The sequence below is a fragment of the Carcharhinus amblyrhynchos genome, chromosome 6 (assembly GCF_965287045.1).
Source record: "Carcharhinus amblyrhynchos chromosome 6, sCarAmb.v2.hapA, whole genome shotgun sequence".
Classification (NCBI taxonomy): domain Eukaryota; kingdom Metazoa; phylum Chordata; class Chondrichthyes; order Carcharhiniformes; family Carcharhinidae; genus Carcharhinus; species Carcharhinus amblyrhynchos.
Window position 1 is genome coordinate 99296898 of NC_137329.1, and position 19084 is coordinate 99315981.

General features: G+C 41.0%; 1 protein-coding gene across 5 annotated transcripts in view; it reads right to left on the reverse strand.

Annotated features, from left to right (window-relative positions):
• The window catches only part of LOC145344156 (dedicator of cytokinesis protein 4-like), a 410020-nt gene that overhangs the window by 239138 nt on the left and 151798 nt on the right, over positions 1-19084 (reverse strand). For all 5 annotated transcript variants that reach the window (XM_080191055.1, XM_080191054.1, XM_080191053.1 and 2 more), the window contains exons 9-11: positions 5161-5242; positions 2903-2963; positions 2636-2783 (exon numbers count right to left, since the gene is read on the reverse strand). In XM_080191055.1, coding sequence (XP_080047181.1) covers positions 2636-2783; positions 2903-2963; positions 5161-5242 — 291 coding nt within the window. The remainder of the gene's footprint in view (positions 1-2635; positions 2784-2902; positions 2964-5160; positions 5243-19084) is intronic.

Genomic DNA, 19084 nt, shown 5'->3' on the forward strand with positions numbered 1-19084 from the left:
GATTGTCCTTGATAGGATGGATATGTTCTGCTAAAGGCTCCATTTGAGGAACTTGTCATTTTCATCAACAAGAATGGTTAACAGTGGCTAAAGTGCTAATTGCTGGCAAAGCACAACTTTAGATCCTGCATATTAACCAAGAGCATCAGGAACTGTCTTTATCACAATATCCGTGTCCTCTCCCACTCTACCATCCATGACTGAAACAGCAAGCAGGTCAAGCAGGTAGATGAATCCTGGAAGTCAAGGCTATCCACTGACACTGTAGCTGAAGACACCATTTTGCATTACCAATAACATAATTAAGAAAAGGTATAGTCATGCCGTGTAACAACCTAGCAAGAGTGGAGAAGACGATGACTGAATGGCTAAGGGGTGGGGGAGTCCTTAAATATTCCCCAGGTGAGGTAGAAAGGGTCAAGGTGGATTGTTGCACACCACAAAAGTCACTCTACAAGAAAGGTTCACCCCTGTCTTCACAGACAAGGTGCCACTGGAACTGAAAAATTCCAGCATGTCCATAAGTCCAGAGGAAAGCATCCCCAAAGGCCAGAGCAGCAGAGGGGCATTGGATCAGGAAGTCTGCAGCCTTTTCTCTGTGGAACGAGTCCTGCGGCGATGTGAACATTCAGGTGGGCAGGCAAGATTCAAAATAATAATCGAAAATTTATTCTGTGCAATAACAGCCAGCCAACAAACAATCTCCGTGTAAAAGCAGGTGAGACGATAAATGCAATAAATTCTCATCAGGGCAGCTCAACCTGAGACAGCTACTGCAAAATGATAGGTTTCTTCACTTGAGTCTGCAGATATTGAAACATATGTCAGAGAGTCATAGAGATTTACAATATGGAAACAGGCCCTTCAGCCCAAATTGTCCATGCTACCCTTTTTTTAATAAAGCCTCTAAGCTAATCTCAATTACCCGCATTTGGCCCATATCCCTCTATACCCATTATACACATATAACTGTCTAAATGCTTTTTAAAAGACAAAATTGTACCCACCTCTACTACTACCTCTGGCAGCTTGTTCTAGACACTCAACACCCTCTGTGAAAAAATTGCCCCTCTGTTCACTTGTATCTCTCCCCTCTCACCTGTTACATGCAACAGCATTGCTGGGCAACAATACTGAAGATGCAGAAGGATGGTGGCCAGCAGACTGTAGTCAATCATGAAGTACTGCATTGTTCTATGAATTACACAACTGCTTTCTTTCAACAGCATTTGAGGTAGGAATGTTGTTAACAGTAATAAACAAATGTTCTACAATATACATGTCTACATCACTGCTTGAAAGCTAAGCAGCACTATGATGAGAAAGTCAATTTCAAAGTCGTACTAAACGTTGGTAGCAAAATCTTTGTAAAAAAAAATAATCAAACTGTGGGGGCATTCCTATCAAAAGAATTTTAAGTGCCAAATGAAGTGAAAACAGGAGAGAATTGCACCTATTTTTTGGAAGAGCTCTTTGACACTATCTTACGCCCCTTAGAGAAAAAAAAGTGAGGCAAAGTGTGATTCTTGCCAGTACGGGGAGTGGATGGAGACAATTCATGCCGGGAAGCCGGTTAATAACTACTACAGTGCGTCACTATGCATGGACAGGATCTCCCAACACAACATATACAATAACACATAGTGCATTGTAAGACTATCAGTCCCCAAGTCCCCCGGACATCATTTCCCCCAGCCCCCGATCGCCGCCTGCGTTCACGCCCTGCCCACCAACCACTACCCCGCCAACCGCCATCTTTCTTCACCCACCCCTCTCACCGACCCATTCATCGAATTCCTTGGCCAATTGCTGATCCTGTAACTGCCCCCCTCCACTCCCCTGCCCAGCCCATCCAATCTCCAACCCAGTGGTCCCTGATTGGTGATTGTACAGCTCGTCATGCACTGCCTCCCCTTCTGGCCCTGCCATTCCCCCTAGGTCCTGACTGTGTGTCCATTGGGCAGTGCCAGGGTGCCAAAGGGGCACTGGCCACTCTTGCCCCCAGCCCAACCACCCAGGAGGCCTCAATGGCATCCGGACCTGCCAGCAAGACCATCATGCATGGTCCCTGTTGCTGGGAACCATACATGGTCCTCGCCAGTGAGGATCCACACTGGTGAGGCTATCAAGGCAAGAACCCAGATGATTGCATCCCAGGCGCAAGGCTGATTTTGCCAGCAATTCAGGGCCCATGTCATCGCAAGAGCCGCAAAATCAGGCACAAACCTGGCTTTTCACCTTTCTCATGATCTTACCAGCTTGCCATGTTGATTGACCAGCGTGACAAGCTAGTAAGATCACCCCCTGTATCTTTCCTGTACACTTTAAACATCAGTTTCTTTAAAATTGGCGATCAATGTTTAAAAGGGCAAAGTATATATCACATCATCTTTTAGATAAATGCGTGCAGCAATTTTAAAAGGTCAGACCTTTTACGATGGATTGTTATTGACAGGGATGTCAAATAGGGAAGACACTTTTCCAGCTCACGTGGACATGAACCTAAAAGAACACCAATTATTTAAGCAACTTTTTAAGATGGGGATTTCAGATCATGAACTTCACCATGTTATGAAGATGAGGAATGCTGGAGAGAGAGAGAGCGAGAGCGCGCCAGAGAGAAATGTTACTGTACATGTAGACTTTAAGCATGTAGTCCTCTTTCGAGTCCCTAGTATCTCTTTCAGATTGAAGCAAGTCTGCAATGCTCAGGACCGCACATCCAAACGGTCGTCGATATTGAGTGTTGCAAGTGTTTTTCTTTTCTCCTGCTGCCATTCGACCTATAGTATCATATAGAACAAACATGCAGTCACTTCATGGCATGGTGTGAAAGCATATGGGGTAAGAAAAACAGTTTGATAAGATTTAAAATCCTTTGATCGCAAAAAAATTACTTTACCCAGTCTTATAATGTGAACGGTAATATATATATCCTTCCTGAGGTCACTGCTCCCCAGATCCTGTAAAAGATACTTGAAATCAGAGCAGATTCGAATAACATTTTACAGCAGGTTTAGGGTGCTGGGGAGTAGGTACAGAGGGGATGTTAGGAGTAAGTTTTTCACCCAGAGGATAGGGTCTTTTAAGAGACTTCTGGGTGAGTACATGGGATTCAGTAGGATTGAGGGTTATAGGTAAGCCTAGTAGATAGAGATATGCTCGGCACAACTTGTGGGCCGAAGGGCCTGTTTGTGCTGTAGTTTTTCTATGTTCTAATAATTAATTAATTTTGGGACTCTGCAGGTGTTATATTGATGACTTAAACAAATTTTTGCTGAATTCAACAGTGACATCCATTCTGGTCATTGTTTCTCAAATTCTGGAAAATATTTCTTGTGTGAACGAAACTGAATTTTTTTGACACAGTCACTTTCGGTTTCCTTGAACAGCACAATATTTGTGAAGGGCAGTTCCCCTTCTGGGCTTACAACAGCATTTTATGATCCTCAATTAGTGAGAGATGAGAGGAACATTAGAATTGAGGCTTAAAATATAAGACAGTGAAACTGATCACTTATTATTTCAGTGTAAAAAGTTGTATTATTTTAAAAGTTGAAAGCATTAATGCAACTCGAAGTAAGTGCAAACTTACGAAATGACCAGTGGATGATGTTCAATGTCTAACTTTGTCTCTTTTCTTTCGATGATGGGAACACAGGAAGTGAGAGGAAAAAGAAAGAGGGCAATGAGGAGGACAAATCTAGGGCAAGACGGGGAGCGGGGCCAACACAAAAGCAGGAAGAGCAAAGGGTAGGAAAGGGGATGGAGAGAAGTGCAGTAGTTTTTGTAGGAGAACGTGGCAGACATGGGCAAGGAAGAGAATGAGACATGGAGAAGAACCAATTTTGGGCTGGGTCTGCTGTGTGTATTGCGGCCATGTTATCCATATCGCACCCACACTTGCTGGCTGACATATTTCTACTCCAACTCTCTTTTCAGCAGGTAGTAAACATCTGGAATAATCTATCCAAACAGGCTGGGGTAGTAAAGGACATTGCAAAAGTTTAAGACAGTAATGGATAAGTATGTAGATTCAGAAATAAAGGAGGTTTGTAATCTTTCAGATCAACCCAATGGAGATGGTCTTTTATGATCTTAAATCAAGTACTACATTCTTATGACCATTGAGACAGATGGTAAGATATGGGTTGGGAAAGGTGTTTTAATTGCATCTAGCGACATGTAACGGGCAACATGGTTTCCTGAAGCGTGCCAAATTGTTTCGAAGTGTTGAGAAATAATTTGTTCTGCTTTTCTTTCCCCTGAAATTGGGTGCAAGATTTGTTTTGAACCCTGGTGTGAGCATTTCTTAGGACCTAGGGAAGATTACACAGGTGCATTATCCCAGAAACGTAGTGAACATTGACATGCTTGGTAATTTTATAAAATAAATTGCCAACCCAAATCTAATATTGTCACTGTCTAATAAAATAAATACCCACGTGCTGGTTCAAACACAAAATTCCAGGGTTTGTGTCAATAGTTAAAGAAGTTAGTTATACTGTAAACTATTACAATGTATCGCATAAGGTTAAAAATGTACTAAAATTTATCTCCTCCAATAAAATATCAATATAAAATATTTATTTTTATAGAGTTTTTCTCTAAAAAATAATATCTATGTGAGCCAATTCAAGGATAATATGAAATATGTTGATAAATCTTTCCAGGGTAGGCGACTAGTTACATTAGTGGGTAAATTAGTTCTTATCTTAAAGCAAGTAATTTTCAATCTCACGTAACATGCAATTTTCTTACCCTTTTTATCATGATTTTGTAAGGGCTCTGCATTATTAGCCTCTGCACTATGAGCAAACGCTACTTGACACCCATGTCCAGTGGCCTGGTTTTAGCCATTCTGAACTCATTTTTCCACTGAAGTTACATTTACAGACAAATCACAAATATAAAAATTAACTTTCCTCTTCAAATTCAGAGCATCATGGCTCACAGAACAAGCTGTCCACTCAAGCAGAAGATTCGGGTGTCAAAATAAATAGCATTTCAAGGGCTACGAGGTGAGGAATGCAAAGAGATATTTTCAATTTATAAATCACAGACATGCTAAATTGAAAAATGCTCAACCAGATGAATATTTTTTCAGTTAGTTGCTAATCAGTAACATAATAAAAGTTTAACAATAAACGTTACACTTACAACAAAGAGTGTGCACTGCCTTTCCATTTTCTCTGGAAATTTCGGCAATCCATTCTTATTCAGTTTTACAAAGAACCTTTCACTGCAAGGAAATAAAATTAGCCATGAGGATCCGTCATCTTTTGACACAGCATATGTGAGTTTAGACATTACAATCTGAAATCATCCCTTGAACAAGTCAACTGGAGATAACCTATAACACTACACAGTACTTGCAAATTTCTTATTCTGCCAAAATATACCTCAAAATATTCAAAAACAAACATTTTATTATAATTATTGTTTTAAAGGCCTAAAAGAGTTTAAAATAGTCTTCTAGATTATATAGACCCTCATGGTGCTGGCAAGGGAGCAATGACATATGTTCAACAGGTAGTATGTTATTAAGAAAACAAAATACTGAGGATGCTAGAATCTGAAAAAAAAAACAGAAAATGCTGGAAAATCTCAGCAGATCTGACAGCTTCTGTAGAGAGAGAATAGAGCCAACATTTTGAATCTGGATGACACTTTGTCAGAAGGGTCAACTTCAGAGCATGAACTCACCCCTCCACCTTCACCCCATTTCCATTTATTTTATTTCATTCCTCTTTTCATCTCATTCACTCACTCATTTTTAAAATCACCCTTCATTCTCAATTCCATTTTTCCACTTCTCCATTCTCGCTCTCTATCTTGCCCCTAAACCCACCTCTGACAAAGAGTCATCCAGATTTAAAACGTTGGCTCTATTTTCTCTCCACAGATGCTGTCAGGCCTGCTGAGATTTTCTAACATTTGCTGTGAGTGTCCTAATAATCACAGGGCCCTGCACTCTATCGTTGAATAAGGCAGCACATAAGGCATTCAGCCCATCATGCCTATGCCGACTCTTCAGTAGAGTTATTCAATTTTTCCCTGATCTTTCCCCAATAGCGCTATGGTTGATTTTTCCCCTTCAACTATTTATCCAATTCCTTTTTGAAGGTTATCATTGAATCGACTTCCAATATTCCTTCAGGCAACGCATTCCAGATCACAACAACCTGCTGCGTAAATAGAAGTGCTTTCTAATGTCACCTCTGGTTCTTAAGGTGCTAATCAACTTAAACTATGTTTTCCAATGATCAATCCTTCAGCCACTGGAGGCAGTTTCTCCTTACTCACCAACTCAAAACCACTCCTCATTTTGAGCCCTTTATCAAAACTCCTTTTAACCTTCTCCATTCAAAGGATTGCAAATCTTGGGTGCGTACTTATGATCTCGTCCTGCTCGACTTTTGGTGGGGTAAGTTTGGGTGGTAGGTGAAAACTCAAACACGCCTGGTTTTTTGGTTCCCCCAATTGTACCGGCCCTGTTTTGCTGGAAAAATTGGCTTTGTGCCCTTATTTAAATATTAAAATTATGGTTTACATGTCATTGATGGGCCCTGGATGCTACTGTCCAGACTCATTTATCTTAACCACCTTGTCAGTTCAGGTTCTCTCCAGTGAGAGTCACAGCTGGTCTCCACCACTGGAGACCAGGAGTGATGGCTTCACGAGGGAGATTGAGGCCTCCACGGGTGGGTGGGGGCCAAGTGCCCAAGGGGCAGTGCCAAACTGATAATGCCCATCTGCCACTCTGGCACTGCTCCAGGCACCATAACTGTCCCAGGGCAATGGGGGTGGGGGGTTGGGGGGAAGGTTAGACCTGAGTAGAGGCAGAGCCTGTGGAATGGAAGGGAGAGAACTCTGCCAGTTGGGAGGGAAGGGAGGAGCTATGCAGGAGTGGGAGAGAAGGGACAAACTCTATCAGGGGCAGGGGAAGATCATTAAGTGCCACGGGATTGCATTTTAAACTCATGCAAAAAATAGGTCTGAAACTCTCCGGTTTTCTTGCTCTTAAAATTTTTTTTGTTAAATCACGCCCCTTGTTCCTCAAATCTTTTACCCCTGGCACCGAGATTTGAGTAGATCTCAAAACAAGGATATTCTCTGCATGAAGGAATGCCATACACACAAGAATGTTATGATTTTAAAGATGAATTTTGCTGTGCTGAATAAAATGAAAAAAAAGTTTTCTCTCAAAGCAAGTACATAAGTTTTGCTATGCTCGGAAGTTTAATGCAAAGGTGAGTCCAGTGGTGTGCTCGTGGGACTCACTTCTAACTCTGTTGTGTTTTGAAAGCTAGAAGATTAAAAACCTTTGTCAAACATAGTGACGCTCAGTTAAACATGAAGTATGTTCCTTGACACTAACTAATACAAGAAAGCTCATCTATGTGCAACCCATTTAAAATATGAGTTGGTTTCGTTGGGAATTGAAAAGTATGTTGATTCATTTTGACTTTCTCCAATATAGGTTCCAGGACTTTTTGTAACAGTAGATTTGGGAGTCACATTAAAATTGCAAAAATCCTAGATACACCAATGAAACATTTTGAAGATTTAATTAAAATAATGGAACTGCTGGAAATGTGAAATGAAAGCAGAAAACACTAGAAACGTAAATCCATCAACATTTGAAGTATAAAAAGACAGATTGATGTACGAGGTCTCCTGATGAAGATAAACCTCTAACTTCTTGCTTCCAGAAGATGATGAACGTAAGCACAGTTCCTGCATTTGTTTTAGTTGAACTATGTTATAATTTAATAACAGGGTGGCATGGTGGCACAGTGGTTAGCACTGCTGCCTCACAGTGCCAGGGGCTCAGGTTCGATTCCCGGTTTGGATCACTGTCTTGTGGAGTTTGCATTTTCTCCCCATGTCTGCATGGGTTTCCTCCATATGTGGCAGTTTTCTCCCACAGTCTGAAAGACGTGCTGGTTAGGTGCATTGATTCAAACAGGCGCTGGAATGTGGCAACTAGGAGAAACTTGCAGTAGCTTCATTGCAGTGTTGATGTAAGCCTTACCTGTGACTAATAAATAAACTTTAATATAGTAATATGAAGTCATATTAAAATTGTAAATCGTAAGTGGCGTAAATATACTGTCACTGGATGAGCATGCCAGACATCCAAGGTTTCTGGGGGCCATGGCAAGTGGTGAAATTTGAATTAATAAAAATCTGGAATTAAAAGTCTAATGATAACCATGAAACCTCTATCATTAAAAACCTCTTTGGTTCACTAATGTCCTTTAGTTAGGGAAGAAGTCCTTTTCTGGTCTGTCCTACATGTGACTCCGGACTCACAGCAATGTGGTTGACTCTTACATTGCCCTCTGAAATGACCAAGCAAGCTACTCACTTCCTGGGCAATTAGGAACAGGAAGGAAATGCTGGCCCAGCCAACGACACCCTGATCCTGTGAATGAGCTTTTAAAAAAACATAAAATCAACAAGTCCCTTTGCCAATCCCATAAAATGATTCAGAAGTTAACATGAAAAAGTATCAAGGCAAGACTAGACATTCCACCCGCATCTGAAGAGCTGAGACAGAAGTCAGAAGGTGGATTATTTTCAACTGCTCTTGTGTTTTTCTTGGCAGACAGATAAAGATGGAGTTATAGGAGCAGACCATCTGCTCACCTTGGTTGAATAGTTTCAGAAGACCCAAAGGAGAGGAATAAATGAGAGAATAAAATGCATGGGAGGAGAGGAGAAAATATTAAAAGGGAGAGCTTTAATTTGATAACTGGAAAAATCTAAAAAGGCAGACATATTGCCAACAATCCCGCAGGACACATCAGCCGGGAATTTCTTGCTCAGATCTGGCATGGTGTACATGTGCAATCTGGTCACAAGTCACTGAAATTATCTAAACGATTGTGGAATTTTTGGCAGGTGAGTCATGCTGAAACCACTTTGATCTTTTCTGATTATTTATTGATTCCCTGACTCAAGCGCATTTCCACAAGGATCCGGATCAACCGGGAGAAGAACTTTCTGCAATTGCTGAAAGGCAGTCTTCCAATTACAGCTAGATTTTCAGGTGCAGAAGGAAGCAAAATAGTTCCCTTGGTGTTTTATTGCCAAATTTGGGTTTTATTTGTCAACAAACACATCCCCACCAAGGCCTGCTCTGTCTCTTACATTCCTTATTTTATGACATCCTTATCAGCCGCATGACAAATTTAAAATTGTGTCAATTGTCGGTTCTTAAGACATGCTTGGTCTAATGTGCATGAATAATGGTGAATGAACAGAAACTTTAATTGCTATATTTACAGAAGAGAGAGATGTGAGGATTTGCCATTTTCCTTCGGTCTTGGTGGTTTATCCTGACTTATATCACTTTTAAATGTCAGCAGATTGATACACATGGAGACCTCTAAACTAACATATTATTTAGAAAGCCAGAAAAGGATGCACATTGTGGCAGATACAATTGTCTTTATCCTGTGATTTTTAAGTGCATGGAACATCAAAATCTATCCTACATGTTAGGAAAAAAATGTCATAAATAAAAAGTAGCCATCAAATGTTTTATCTTTTATGTTGTGCCTTTGTGAATAAAAAATGGCATTTAAAAGTGGCATTAAAAGAAGCCATGGGCTTAATGAGGAAAGAAAATACTTAACTGTGTCTCAGGGGTTCAGGAATAAGCTGTTCATGCAATAAAATGAATAATATTTCGTTAGATAAATATTAACATGGTTTAGTTTGCAGGAAATACAGAATACAATCCTCAGGTGCCTCAATAGATCATAAATCATCGCCTTATTTCCTCCCATATTTCTCAGAGGACAAGATTTCTTAATATAATGAGCAGTTTGCAAATGCCATTCAACGCAGGTATCTGAGAAATAATATATTACGGAAGGAAAAACAAAGGATGACTTTGAAGGATAGGCTAAGAACAGTTTCAATAAATGGTTTAAAATTATGAAGAGTTTCACAGAATGAAAGAGACCATTTTCCCCAGGGATCATCAATTTCAATTTCTCATTGAAAGTGAGGAACATTATTAGAAAAAAATATTTAGAGTCTGCACTGACTCTCTGACAGAATATCTTACGCAGCCCCTCTCCCCTCCCCTATCCTAGTAATGATATCATAGTTACTATAGTTAATGGTGGAGTATTGAGTAGTTGAGGTAAAAATTTTTGTTTCTTTTATGGGGTATCTGGATCAATATTTGAAGGATATCGAATATTGCAAGGATATCGACTGAGAGATTAGTTTTGCATTGTACCCAATGTCGCACAGACATGTAAAATTCAGAGTTACAAATTTAATGAGAGGGCCTATCTTACCTTGAAGTTACTTGCAGCATATAGAAGGTTACTGTTGTATTTCAATGTGGAAAATGATCATAAGCATAAGGCACACCTGTAGGACACCACTGCTGGAATTTTACCACCTCGCCTACCCGGAATCAGATCAAGTGAGGGTTCCACAACAGAAATCTCCATTAGCCTCGGGCGGGATCTTACTGTCTTATCCAAGGTGAGGTGGTAAAATCCTGTCCCACAAGTCTCCTTTCAGGTCTATTATCTTTGTGGTGCTAATACTAGGTTTCCTAGGTTTTTTTCTAACATTTCCCAGGAAAATACCTTTCCTGGGAAATATATTAGAATCATTGCAGAGGCAGTTTGGCCCATTGAGTCTGCACTGACTCTCTGAGAGAACATCTAACCCTGGCCCTGCCCTGCCCCAGTAGTCCCACATATTTTCTATGATTAATGATACTTTGGGACACTAAGGGACAATTTAGGATGACCATTCCACCTAACCTGTAAATCTTTGGACTGTGGGAGGAAACCGGAGCACCTGGAGGAAACCCATGCAGACACCGGGAGAACATGCAAACTCCACATAGTCAGTCACTCAAGGCCGGAATTGAACCTGGGTCCCTGGAGCTGTGAGGCAGCACTGCTAACCATCCATGAAGGGCAGTATTTAGCTCCATACCAATCCATGTGTTTAGTACTCTTTGAATTAAAATGGCCAAAAAGGGTTTGAAATTAGTTAGGTTCCAATTGTAAAAGGTGGAATCATTGGCTTTATGCTATCTGAGAATCTGTTGATCGAAGATCCTGTGACACAAACCTTGAGGCATTTGCAAAGATGGGGGAGAAATGCAGAGGAACATTCAACTTTCCAGAGCTGGACTTTCTCAGCTGAGAGATAGGCAAGCATACGTACCAAGGAAAAGCAAGTTTGGAAGGGAACACGCAAATGCATTTTGTGAAAAGTTGTGATTCCAGCATTAGTGTAATGACGGCTAGGGATTTGAAACCTTTCTTTGTCCACACAGCGAAGATTCCCTGAGCAAGCATCCAATACTCCATCTCAGGAGTAGAAGAGCTGGCCAAGTGCTTATAAATTGCTGGGGGGAGAAGAGGTTTAGAGCATTCAGCAGAACATTCAGTCTTGGGATGTGTTATACCCAACAGGTTGGTAGAATTGAATGTTGCTGATCTTTGCAGAAAAAAGCATCATAGTGCTCAAATAGTTAACCAAAACCCCTTGGGAGAGGGGAAGAGAAGAAAATATTCTTTTGGTTTGGGTTTTATTTGATAGTCAGCCTGGCTGAAGCAATGAAAGAAATAAGATCAAAGCCCATAGTCCTTAGAGAGATGAATCAAATTGTTACTCACATCTCACCTTGTCAAGTACATTCATATCAGGTGGAGCTCTTTCTTGGCCTTTCTTTTTGAAAGGAAAAGAAAATACACTTCCCTACTGCTTCACTTTTGTTTGTTCGTACGTTACAAACTAGTGAATCTTGATGTAATGAGCAGTGTTTTAACTGAATTAAAATGGAAAGCTGCTTGCTAATCCTTCAATAATGAAAAAAAAAGTGTAATCCAAGACCATAAAAAATAATAATAGGAGCAGTCTATTCGGCCCCTTGAGCCTGCTGCACCATTCAACAGCTCAAGTGGCACTCTGTGAATCGGAACAGTGAAATAATGGAAGAACAATCATTAGTAATCCAATTTGAGAGTTAAGGAAGTGAAGAATGTAAATGGTCTCTCAATTCCCACATTTTAAAAAAATGTTCATAGTAATATTGACATGGTAATGGTGGCATTACACAGTGCCCTCCTTTCTCCAGTTAAAGAATATTCAAGTTTACCAATGTGCCACACTGGGTAATAGCCAGGAGAAAATGGTTACCTCTTTTGTGCCTTATTATCGATGTGCTTCTATGCTTTTGCAGGCCAATTTCCAGCTATTTTATATTGAGACGTGGTGTGTTGGCTTTTGCTGCCAAAGTTTTGGGTAAGGGAAAATCTCTATCCAGAATAAAATGAAAAATGATAAAACTACTCAGCAGGTCAGGCAGCATCAGTGGAGAGCAAATGTTTTGGTGCATGACCTTTCACCAGAACTGGCCCAAGTTAGTGATGTAATAGGTTTGAGAAAGGGGCAGGAGGGAGAAGAACAAACAAAGGTCTTTGATAGAACAGAAGACAGAAGAGATTGAATGACAGAAGAATTAGCCCTCCTTGGCTAAGGAGAGTGATGACAGGATAAGGAAAGAAACAAAAAGGTGTGTCTGAGACAGGCCTGCTGTTGACTGAAAGCAAAAATAACAGAAAAACCAAAGCATGCAATGGGGAGATAAAACGGGTGAATAAGAGTTTAACAGTCTGCGATTATTGAACTCAATGTTGAGTCTAGAAGGCTGTACAGTGCCTTATTGAAAGCCTCTTTGCTGTTCCCTAAGGTTAGTTGTTGAGGTTCATTGGAACTGTGCAGCTGGCCAAGGACAGAGATGTGCGCATTAGAGCAAAATGGAGAATTAAAATAACAGCACATTGATTCTCAAGGTCACATTTCTGAGCTGAATGGAGGCATTCTGCAAAACAGTCAGCCAATCTGTGTTTAGTCTCCCCAGTGTAGTGGAGGCCACATTGTAAACAGCGAATACGGTATAGTAAATTGAAAGTAGTAGACATCAATCACTACTTCACCTGGAGAGAGGGAGTTATTGGGGCCTTGTAGTATGAGGAGAGAGGAGGTAAAAGGGAGAGGTGTCAGTGTTTGGATGTAAAGGTGTCAAGCAGAGGGGAAATGGTGTAGGTGGCAAATGAGGTGTGGACAGGTCATCATGGTGGGAATGGTCATAGAGGCATACGGTACAGAAGAGGCCCGTCAGCCCATCCAGCCGGCACTGATAATATCTACCTCTAAGGCACACTAATCCCAGGTCACTCAGTGAATTTGTAATGCAGTGCTGAGCCTAGAAGAATTTGAAAGTAAAACATAATGCGCATTTTCAAGGCAGTGATGCTATTAACTTTATCTCTTCGTCTCTGCTCCTATATTTGATATGCAAATATGATACTCATGCAAGTCAGTGGAAAGTCTTCCTCTGTACGTACAGTTTCTGACCTCCCGGAGCATTACCTTTTCTGGATGCATAACTGACTTTAAGTCAGAGTTGGTGGTTGGTCTGACAAATTTATTTTAAAAAATGTTTATTAGTCACAAGCAGGCTTACTTTAACTCTGCAATGAAAATCTCCTCATTGTCACACTCCAGCACCTGTTCAGGTACACGGAGGGAGAATTTAGCATGGCCAGTGCACCAAACCAGCACATCATCTGGACTGTGGGAGGAAATCAAAGCACCTAGAGGAAGCCCATACAGAGATGGGGAGAACGTGCAGACTCTAAACAGACAGTGACCCAAGCCAGGAATCGAACCCAGATCCCTGGCAGTGAGAGGAAGCAGTGTGCCATGGTGCCACCCTTTTTATTTATTTTTCAGCCATTTTATGAAATGGCTTTCTTTAATAACAAAATGGATGTACATTGACATCAATGGCCTTGATTGCACCTGAATACTGGCACTTATACATCATGCAAAGATAGACTGATTTACTGTAATTTAAGTATGATGCTCCTAAAAGATGCTAGTGTGGCAAAAACTGCATTTTGAAACTTATAACTATGCCTTACTGAATTGGTAGATATGACCAAAAACTTGCATGAAATGAACTAACAGGTAATGTGGGCTGTTTTGAGGGATTGAGGGGGTATAAAATGTGGCGTGTTCACTTGAGAAACTGAATCATAGAATCTCGACAGTGCAGAAGGCCACTTGGCCCATTGAGTCTACACTGACCACAATCCCAACCAGGCCCTATCCCTGCAACACCACGTATTTACCCCACTAGTCCCCCTGACACCAAATGGCAATTTACCATGGCCAATCAGCCTAACCTGCACATCTTTGGAGTGAGGGGGGGAAACCGTAGCGTCCAGAGGAAACCTACGTAAACACGGGGAGAACATGCAGATTCCACACGGACAGTGACCCAAGGCTCGAATTGAACCCGGGACCCTGGCGCTGTGAGGCAGCAGTGCTAACCACTGTGCTACCGCGCCAAATTAAATTTTTTAAAAAAGTTTTTAAGATTCCAAAATCTAAGAGTAGAATGTAGAGGGGTACCATGAGTGACAGGGTGGCAATGTACATCCACATATTCCTCTACAAATGTGGATTTGGAATTTATAACCAGTCATCCACAAGAGGTAAGACATTCATTAGCCCAGCACAAAAGTTGCAACAGGCAATAGAAAAGAAACATGCAGGGTCATGGAGACAAAATAATTATCAAAAGCAAACATGATTAAATATTGTCATTATTAAAATAAACCTTTAAAAAATTGTCCTAAATGAGAATCAACTATACAATTTGAACATAGTCAAATAGAGTATACGTGAGACAAAAATTATGCGCTGGTCCTATGATTAACATGATGTAATAAACAATATAGGGAGATAATAATTGCTGGATAAATCTTGCTGCTACTGCTCATATTATTGTCCCTTACCCATATTCCAAAATTCAAGTTTATGAGATAATCGGAATTCTCTAATGCACACTAAACAGAAATTAAAAATTAACAGGAGGCTGGAGCTGTCAAAAACATTTATCACTTTTGGCCTCAACTTTCCATTCAGTCAACAATTCACACATCAGTTTGCTGAAATGCATTATAAGATTTGGATACTTTGGGAATTAATCCTGCCATGCTGGTGGAATTCATGAATCATTGATATAATCCTGTTTCTAATATCAAATCTTGCCATATAAGGCTTTCCAGTCAGTGTAAATTGACTTATTACCAGGTTTTGTCAGGCTGGATTAATGGAAGAGAAGCGTTGTATGATTTTATAAGCACTGAGAGGAAGGCGAGAAGAGGCAGTGAGGCCAGCACTGCTCAATCTTCATGAAGCAATCAAATATCATCCCGGGCAGATTGCATTGTTCAGTATGTTTTCAATTCAAACACTAGGATTAAGTTAACCTCCAGAAGTCGCTCCCACACCTTCACTTTAAAAAAAAGTCAATCTCCTGTAAAGTTACATTCAAGGAGTCAAGATTCAAGTGTTATCTTCAGGTGAATGAGACAGCACAAAAAGAACTGGGCATGCACCTCAGACTTGCATTCTCACCCAATTTGAACATGGTAAAACTCTGACTCGTTATTATTGCAGTGAAATAGTAAATGTTGGAGCAACGTGGGAAGCAGAAACAGAGTTGATTGGAGCACAATTTGTCATACAGGCAGCTATGCAAAATGGTGGCACTGCAGTCCCACCGATGGCAAGAGGGCAGAATTCTAGGGTGACCCATTCATTGGTAGTTTACAAATTTATCATGGAAGACCCAGTGAGGCTCTGCTGATAAAAAGAAACACAGACCTAAGATTTTGTAATATATTGTACAGACACTCTGCATAACTGATTTATTTTTGCTCCATGGTGCTAAGTATTGCAGTGCAATTGGACATTTCTGTGCCATGTTTCCAAGTGGGGTTGGAAGCTGAAAAATGTTCAGCAGTGGCGCCCAACGATTGTTGAAGGGGCCACTTTGTTTTATGGAAGGTGGACATCACTGGTTGGGCCAGCATTTCTTGCTGGTCCCAGAGGGTACTTAAGGGTCATCCACATTGCTGTGAATCTGCAGTCATATGTAGGCCAGGCCAGGTCAGGTAAGGATGACAGATTTCCTTCCCTAAAGGACATGAGTGAACTAAGAGGGTTTTTGCGACAATCGGCAACGGTTTCGTGATCATCGTTGGTCTTTCAATTCCAGATATTTTATTGAATTCATAGTTTACCATCTGCCGTGGTGGGGTTCAAACCCCACAACATTACCCTGGGTCTCTGGATTACTAGTCCAGTGACAATACCAGAATGCCACCACTACGGTTCTAGTTTATGCTCACATCCTGGGTTCAGAAACTCAATGCAAACGTGAGGACAAATTCAGTATTTTGCTGTGAGGAAGAGGCTCAGAAAATACAAAACAAGTTGAAGCAAACAGTGGAATAGTAGATGAAGAAAGTATTGAACATTTCCTCTTGCAATGAAATCAAAGGAATGAAGCTAAAAGGCATCAAAGGATAGCAGAGACCTTGGAGCAATAATTAACCAAGCAATAGAATGCTCAAGTACACAGCCAAAGCAGCAGGATACAAAGCTGGAGGGGAAATGATGCTGAAGCTTCTGATCATATTTCACCTCAGCTCTGGTCATTGGAGGTCGTTCTGACAAGACCTACTGGACTGATTTTGAGTGTCTGAAGACAGGTATGAGGAAAAACCTTGAGAAGCATGGATTTTTTTTTAACTCTCACGAGGAAGCAACAGGTGTAGATTTAAATAACAAAATGGGATGAGAAAGGTAGAAAAGTACATGACATAAAATTGAGGGAGATCAACAAAAGACAGATTCAATCGAATTAGAAGCAAATTTTGAGACAGATATGAACTTACCTTCAAACAAAGAGCAATCAACACAATGGGTCTCTATGGAGATAGAAATGCTGAGCTTTAACTCTTGGATACCACATTTGAGTTTCTAAAGTGCCTTAGTTGATCAAAGGACTAAGGTGGCCTAAATGGTCTTCCTTCTCAGTATTTATCTTGTGATCTTATGAGCTAAGTGAGTTTGATGGTTAAAGAAATCCTAATTCCTGTCCCCAGGAAGCTTGAAGTGCAAATATTTAGAAAATATAAATGAATTATGCTAAAATGACCTAATTTTCTATGCAAATTAGGTTAATTATACAGTGTAATTTTCCCCACATCTCAAACTTCAGCTCTTGCCTTCATAAATCTAAAGACTATATTTGCATTAAAGTACATTATCTTTAAAACATTTGTTTCGTGAGATTTATGAAATAGACTTTGCACTGCAGTCAAGTTACCAGAAGTGCATGGAACATGGTGCAGTATTGTTCAAGAACATATGGCAAATTAGGGCTTAAAATGAGATGACTAATTACATGCAATTAACATGTATTAAAATAATGCAAGGTTCTTTAAATTAGTGGGGCTTGTTAACATTTTCTAACCGATATTCTTAAGTAGAATGCATTGGTATGTCAGACAAGTCAAATAAACTCCTTTAGCCAGATATTTGTTTCGAGAAATATATGTTTAACTACCTTCTTCCTCATTCTCAATCTGTCTTGTGTATTAACAATGTCTCAAAAGACCAAATAGAAGCTCTAAACAGCTTAGAAGTTGATGGATTTGTTTCAGGTGAAGCATCAGCAATCAGCAGCTTAAACATCACAAAGACAGCATCAAAGCAGAAAGAGAATAGCAGAGCACGTCCAAGGGCAAACGTGACTCAGAACCCACGGACAAGAACGAACTGGCACAATTAACTCTGTGTGTTATTAAAAAGTAATCTTTTAGCTGTACTGAGATAGGAAGCTGTGCTGAAATGTGAACTGCAGGAGCACTCACATCTGGTGAGTGACCATTAACAGATACATTTAATCTAATGTCACTTGTCTGATCGATACCACCCTGAGCTGCACTCACCCAGGCAAATGGAGAGCACTGCATCACACTCCTGCCTTGCACATTTCAGATGGGGAAGGGGCTACAGAAAATCATGAGTGGAGGCCCCTGCTGAATTACTGCCAGTCTCTGACCAGTTCTTGTAGCCACAGTGTTTATATGGTTGGTCCCATTCAGTTTCGGGTCAATGGCAGTACCATCATATTGCCATTGAATTTCAGTAAGAGATGGCCATTGCCTGGCACTTGTGTGACATGACTGTTACCTACCACTTATCAGTCCAAGTCTGAATATCGTCTAGGTTTTGCTGCATGCAGGCACAGACTACTTCATGTGAACATCCCACTTCTGATCTTATGATGATGGGAAGGATCACTGATGAAGCAGCTGAAAGATGGTTGGGCCTAGGACACTACCCTGGGGAAGTCTTGCAGGGATGTCCTGGGACTGAGATCATTCTAGAATCCTACAGTGCAGAAGGAGGCCACCCGGCCCAGCGAGCCTGCACCGACCACAGTCCCACCCAGTCCCCATCCCCTCCATGTATTTATCCTACTAGCTAATCCGCCTGACACTAAGGGACAATTTAACATGGCCAATCAACTTAAAACACACATCTTTGGGCTCTGGGAGGAAACCACAGCACCTGGAGGAAACCCACTCAGACGACATGGGGAGAGTGTGCAAACTCCACACAGACAGTGACCGGAGGCAGGAATCGAACCCAGGTCCCTGGCGCAATGAGGCAGCAGTGTTAACCACTGTGCCATCGTGCCATCTCCAGACGACTTACCTAATTAGAATTACCATCATAAATGCAATACTAACGATTGAGTATTTATTTACATACGAGATGATTGGCCTCCAACAAGTATAGCCATCTTTCCTTGTCCAGGTAAGGCTCAAACCAGCAGACAGTTCCTTCCTTCTGCATGCCTTCCCACACACGCACACACCTAGGCAGAGTATTCCAGGCCCAAACCACGCACTGTGTGAATTACTCTGCTTAGTAAAATCATGAATTCGTCTGGAAATTCAATGACAATGCACCCATTTTACACACATGGAGAAAAGGCACCAAAACATCCAACTTGGCAAGCAGCATGTGTGCACTCACGGGTTCAGGAGTATGCTACTTAAGATATTGGGTGGGATTCTCCAGCCGCACTCACTCCAAAACTAGAGAATCACGCTCGAGGTCAGCAACCCTCTGCATGGTCTGCCGCCCCGCCCCT